The sequence below is a fragment of the Phacochoerus africanus genome, chromosome 2, assembly GCF_016906955.1.
Source record: "Phacochoerus africanus isolate WHEZ1 chromosome 2, ROS_Pafr_v1, whole genome shotgun sequence".
Lineage (NCBI taxonomy): Eukaryota > Metazoa > Chordata > Mammalia > Artiodactyla > Suidae > Phacochoerus > Phacochoerus africanus.
In genome coordinates, this window is record NC_062545.1 from 265,765,203 (window position 1) to 265,771,350 (window position 6,148).

At 40.1% G+C, this 6,148-nt stretch overlaps 1 protein-coding gene across 1 annotated transcript; it reads right to left on the minus strand.

Annotated features, from left to right (window-relative positions):
- Positions 1-4,567: 4,567 nt before the first annotated feature.
- LOC125121374 (olfactory receptor 1J1-like) lies at positions 4,568-5,506 on the minus strand. Its single transcript, XM_047769604.1, has one exon. It carries the CDS (start codon positions 5,504-5,506, stop codon positions 4,568-4,570), a length of 939 nt encoding a protein of 312 aa, XP_047625560.1.
- Between the last annotated feature and the right edge of the window lie 642 nt (positions 5,507-6,148).

Sequence of the window (6,148 nt, forward strand, 5' to 3'; positions counted from 1 at the left end):
ACAAAGTGAATTCTAATGTTAACAATGGACTTTAGTTAGTAAAACATATCAATAATAGTTCAGTCGTAATGAATATACCACATGGATGCAAGATGTTAATAATTAAGGGAAAACTGGGTAAGGGTGGAGGAAAAGTGTACCAAAACTTTCTGTTCTACTTCCCTGTAAACCTAAAACTACTCTAAGAAATATAGTCTATTAAGTTTTTAAAAGTTATACCAATTTAAATATTCATCACCTGAGCATGAGAGTTCTTATCACCTTACTTCTTCAACAACACTTGGCATTAACAAATTTCTTAATGTTTACAATTCTGACAACTATACATTATATCGCCTTATGGTTTTACATTCTCTTTCCCTGGTAATTTATGATGTAGAGCATCTTACCTTATGCTTATTGGCTCTTTGTGGCAGAGGTGGCTGGCTGTACATCAGCATTTCAGGACCTCCTTCCCAAGTGTGAAATTGTCTCTGGGAGGCTACCATATTTCCAACTACTCTAGGTATGGCTACATCGTATGTTCTTCCTGTGTATTATTTCATAGCCAGAATTTGAAAGAAGCACATGTGTCTTCCCCTTCATTGTCTGGAGGCAAATTACCTGCTGCCCTGAGAGGTCATTGGATTTGGTCCCTGAATCACCACATAGTGCAATGCCATCCACCCTCTAGAAGACCCACACTGGACCATTTGATCAGCCACCATTATCCTTACTGGTACACAGTTTTCCTCTGTGAAATCCATGATTCTGTCTTTTCCAGCATTTCTATTGAGCTGTTTCTCTTTTATTTATTGCATTGTAGACGGACTTCATAGAATCTAAAAATAATCCTTTGTTGGTTGTGTATTGAAAATGCCAACCATTATTGGAAATTTCTTCCCTTTTTTTTCTATCTATCAATGTTTTCATTTGAGTGTTATTAAAGTTATTAATGTACTATTTTGTCTTTGTGCTTTATAGTGCATACTGGAGAAATTCACCTCAGAAATACAACCATTCTATTATATAGACAACAAGGAGGGGGTAGGACATCAGCAAAAGTGCAGAGACTGAGGAAGGGTGGCCTCAGATGTTTTATCAGGAGGAGCATCTCAAATTTGCAGAAAGAGTAGGAGGAATACTCCAGTGCAATCCCCTCTAAAACAGTTTGCTGTAGATAATTCAGCATTAGGTGGATCCACTCTTGCACTCTTGCTCAAAGGCTAGAGGTGTTTAGGAAAACTATCTAAAAGAAGACTGAAATGGCACTGAAGTGACAGAGTACACTCTGTCTTTCAAATTCAGAGTATTAGTGTTAATTTAACAAACACACAAACACAAACATCTTATGAGTAATAGCTCTTATATGCAAGGCATTGTCCAGAGGCTGGGGGAAGTTTGTGACCTTGGAAAATAGGAACCAGATGAATGTCTAGCATAAAACCCATGCCGCTCTCCTAATTAATACAGTGTAAACACCTGACTTAGGTGTTATCAGAGTAGGATAATAACACATCTCTTATGTATCCTTGCTGAAAGTTCATTAGAATTCAGTTTTTATAGCACTTGGACATTTCCATGCCCCAAAAGGATTTTGAATTAGCATAGTAAATTGTGTGCTTTTCAGTGTGGTTTAAACAAAATAAACTCAAATTTTTAAAAAGATAGAAGGGACTTTTCTGTCTCATGTACATAGAGCTAGTGTGCTATATTCTCACGTAAAATTTAAAATCTTTGCCTTTAGTTTATTGAAATACATTAAGTTATTTTTAATGCAGTACAAGGTAGATATTTATTTTAAAGTTTCTTCATATTAATAATAAAGTTTTAAAATTTAATTAATTTTTAAAGTGTTCATTCTTTTTTTTTTTGGTCTTTTTTGCCTTTTCTAGGGCTGCTTCCATTGCATATGGAGGTTCCCACACTAAGGGTCTAATCAGAGCTGTAGCCACTGGCCTGCCAGAGCCACAGCAACACTGAATCTGAGCCACATCTACGACCTACACCACAGCTCATGGCAATGTCAGATCCTTAACGCACTCAGCAAGGCCAGGGATCAAACCCGCAAGCTCATGGTTCCAAGTCGGATTTGTTAACCACTGAGCCATGATGGGAACTCCTAAAATGTTCATTCTTTCTCCCCTACTCTTCCACAGATATTCATGGATAAACATGAAAAGTATCAATCAGGCAATTTCACCTGTACTGTAAATATAGCTGCAGGTAAATAGTGGGCAATTTGAAGGGAAAGTATATCAGTAAGGATTTGTTCCTAGGAGTAAAATAAAAGTGTGTATTTTTCCAGTTATTGCAAAAGCTGGGGAACAGAGGTCAGGGAAATAGCCCTTGAGGATTTAAATTGCTTGTTATGGCTAAATATTTCAGGCTTTAACATAAAATAGTTGGTTTTAAAAGGTTGACGGGTAGTAGACGCAAAGCTCAAGGGACATGGAAAAACTCCCCCTACTGTCTCAGTCTGCTGTAGTAACACAGGTGGCTCTGAGAAGCCCATTGGGAAACTTTGGTGAACCTCACCTCAGCTTATGTATCTGCCTGTAATGTAATTACCTCCAGAGAGTAATGGCTTTTCCTCATCCACCTTCTAAATCCCCCATAAGTTCTACTCATTGGAAATCATTAAACAAGAGCAATCCAGAAAAGAAAAAATGGGAAAATGTAGTTTCCAGCCTCACCACTTCGAGGAGGGGAAGCCTTAAAAATGGGTGATAATGGGAAGTTCCCACTGTGTCATGGTGTGTTAATGATCCAGCTTTCCTGCATCTGTGATGTAGGTCTTGGCTCCAGCTCATATTTGATCCCTGTCCAGAAAACATCCACATGTAAAGGTGCAGCAAAAAAAGTGTGTTTTAATGATGCTAAATTAACAATAGGCAATCTTATAGTGCATAAGGATGAGGAAGGAGGATTGGGTAGGAAGCTGCGAGTTTCAGGAACAGGATGAAGAATGTGTGAGGCAGAACCACTCCAAATGAACCCATTTTAGATCAACTAAAATACAGCTGGCCACAGAAGCATGAGTGAGAGCAGCCGAATCCAGAAAAACCACCATCCCAGGCTAGACAGCCAAGCCTCAGCTGACCCTCAGATTCATAAATAATATAAATGCTTTCTCTGAAAGAAACATCTTTATAAGAACCTCTCATCTCCAACTCTTATCATGTTTTAGATCCACATCTAGGTTGAGAGTCTCAAGACTTATGGCATTAATTATTGGGCATTTCCTATAAACATCTTCACTTTATGTTATACAACTCACTTTGGCATCTGCCGTCTCTCATGTCTTGGTGCCTCAGTTGAAACTTGCAGTTTGACATCCTGGACCATTGCTCCTCCTGCCTGTGATCATCAGGACTAGCTAGAACATCCTGTGTCAGGATAATGTAGACGTGTTAAGTCTCAAGGAAAGTGGCATCTTCTCTAGGAAGTTCTTCAACATATCCTCTGCCACTAGGCCAAGCTGATGAGTCCTCCTCAGGACACTGTATTGTGTATCAGTGATTCTGGCCCTTGGCTAAATCGTTCTGGGGTCAGAAATCCAAGATTCAAATCTTCCTTTCACTAATCATGATCCTAAAGCCCTCTTTGCCTATTTAAGCCTGAGTTTCCCAACATATTTGTAAGAGTTTTGGTCAGGAATAAAGCAGATGGTTTGGATATCAATGGCTATATATGAAAAAAAAATAGCCACTGGAAATTAGCAGATGGTTTTACCAGATAATAAGCTCTTTGAGGAGTTCCTGTCATGGCACAGTGGAAATGAATCCAACTAGGAACCATGAGGTTGTGGGTTTTATCCCTGGCCTTTCTCAGTGGGTTAAGGTTCCAGCATTGCCATGAGTTGTGGTGTAGGTCACTTATGAGGCTCAGATCCTGCATTCTGTGCCTGGGGTGTAGACCAGCAGCTGTATCTCCAATAGACTCCTATCCTGGGAACCTCCATATGCTGTGGGTGCAGCCCTAAGAAGACAAAAGGACAAAAAAGCTATTTTACAGTACCTGGATCAGTGGAGATGACGTTTGTTTTGTTGTTGAATATCTGCAAGCGTTGGGGGATGAAGAAAATGTGGGCTGTATTACTGAAGGACAAGAAAGCCATCCATTTTCATGTAAGGAGAGTAAAATTTAATATTTTCTCCCTGCAAGTCCTGGCAGTACTTGGGGTCCTTTGATGCCTAGGTGCCTGAGTGCAGTGAGAAACCACATTCTCACCAAAATTAAAATTCTTCAGAAATGGAGATGTGAAAGTCCAGACAGTTTTTATAAAACTTTAAAGTTTGTGGGAATGCCAACCCTGGCAACTTCCATTTAATGATACCAGCCAAAGGGACATAGCATCCTCAAAGTATTTCACAATCCCTGTTATCAGAAAAAAGATCAAATTTAGTCCCATGACTCATACTCCTCTTTACTATCCCCCCTAACAAGTGTAAGAAAGAAAAAGAGCAGCAGAGATTTCTGAGTGGCAGCTGAAGGAAGAAGACAAGTGAGCTCTATTTTCAATAATTTGTATTTACATGTAAATGAAGGAATAAAATCAGGGAAGTTTTAAAAGAAAAGTTTAGTATCAGTTGGAAAAATAGGTTTTCTTACTCCAGAGTTTTCTCCAGGCCCCTTTCATGTCTTTATTTCTCAGGCTATAAATGAAGGGATTCAACATGGGTGTGACCACTGTGTACATCAGTGAAGCGATGATGTTACTGTCATTGGCGTTGTTGGATGAAGGAAGAAAATATAGACCAATAATTGCCCCATAGTAGAGAATCACTACTGAGAGATGTGATCCACATGTGGACAAGGCTTTGCAGATGCCCTTGGTGGAGGGAACCCGGAGGACGTTGGCTCCAATATGGCCATAAGAAATTAGAACGCATACGAATGGGAGCATGATGGCTGTCAATCCTGCAGTGAAGATTACCAATTGGTTGAGGTATGTGTCTGAGCAGGACAATCTGAGCAGGACAGCAAGGTCACAGAAGAAGTGGGGGATGGTGTCAGCACAGAAGGAGAGTCGGGCTAAGAGAAGGGTGTGCAAAAGGGCACAAGCACAAGCAATGATCCAGGACCCAGCCACAAGCATGACACACATGCTCTGACTCATGATGATAGCATAACGCAGAGGGTGACAGATGGCCACATACCTGTCATAGGCCATCGAAGTTATCAGGAAACTGTCCAGATCAGCAAAGAGTATAAAACAGTAAGTCTGTGAAATGCACCCAGCATAAGGAATGGATTGATCCTGAGTCTGCATGTTGATCAGCATCTTAGGGACAGTGACAGATGAGAAGGAGACATCTGTCAGGGCCAAGTGGCTGAGGAAGAAGTACATGGGGGTGTGGAGGTGAGGGTCCTGCCTGATGAGCAGGATGATGAGCAGGTTTCCCAGCACCGTGGTCAGGTACATGCCCAGGAACAGAGCAAAGAACATGTCCTGCTGCTCTGGCCAGATGGGGAGCCCCAGGAGGTGGAACTCAGACACATGGCTCTGGTTCTCCCTCCTCATGCTGGTACATCAGTTGGAGGGGACTAGTGGAGGAAGTTGAAGAGAAAAGGTAGAATGTTTTGGGATAGAAAAGTTTTCAGTTTAGTGTAGCATAATGGAGATATTCTCTTGATTTAGGGAAGGTCTTCATTCATATTTTCATACATTTACTCTATTTTGTTGGATAAATGAATAGAAAGCATAGTTTTCTTTCTTAGTCTGGTGCCAATCTCTGCAAATGACAATGCTAAGAGTTAATGTTTATTAAATGCTGTCCTTATACAATGTTGTAATAGCTTACATGTATTAAGTGATGTGAACGTCATAAGAATCTGAGCTATGTAGTGATGCTTCTTATTTCTACTTTCTGAATGGGATAGCTAAACCAGGGAGTATCATAGTCACTGATGTAAGAAGAGAAACCGGGATTAGGATCCAAGCATTTTAATCCAGAGTTTTTTCTCTGTAAGCAAAACAAATTATTTGACATCAGAAATTTCTTTGCCCTTCGTAATTTTTAGTGAAATGATCTATTGAATCCTGCATCCTCTGCCTCTCTCCACATTCCATGATTATTTCTAATTTGCTCATTGGATGTAGACTAAGAGTCTATCAAAGGTGATTCATGCACCAAATTCATGTATCAAATGAAAGATGTCACAT

What these genes read in the sequence shown, in the direction of transcription:
- LOC125121374 (XM_047769604.1), bottom strand. Translation starts at nt 5,506, where the DNA reads ATGAGGAGGGAGAACCAGAGCCATGTGTCTGAGTTCCACCTCCTGGGG.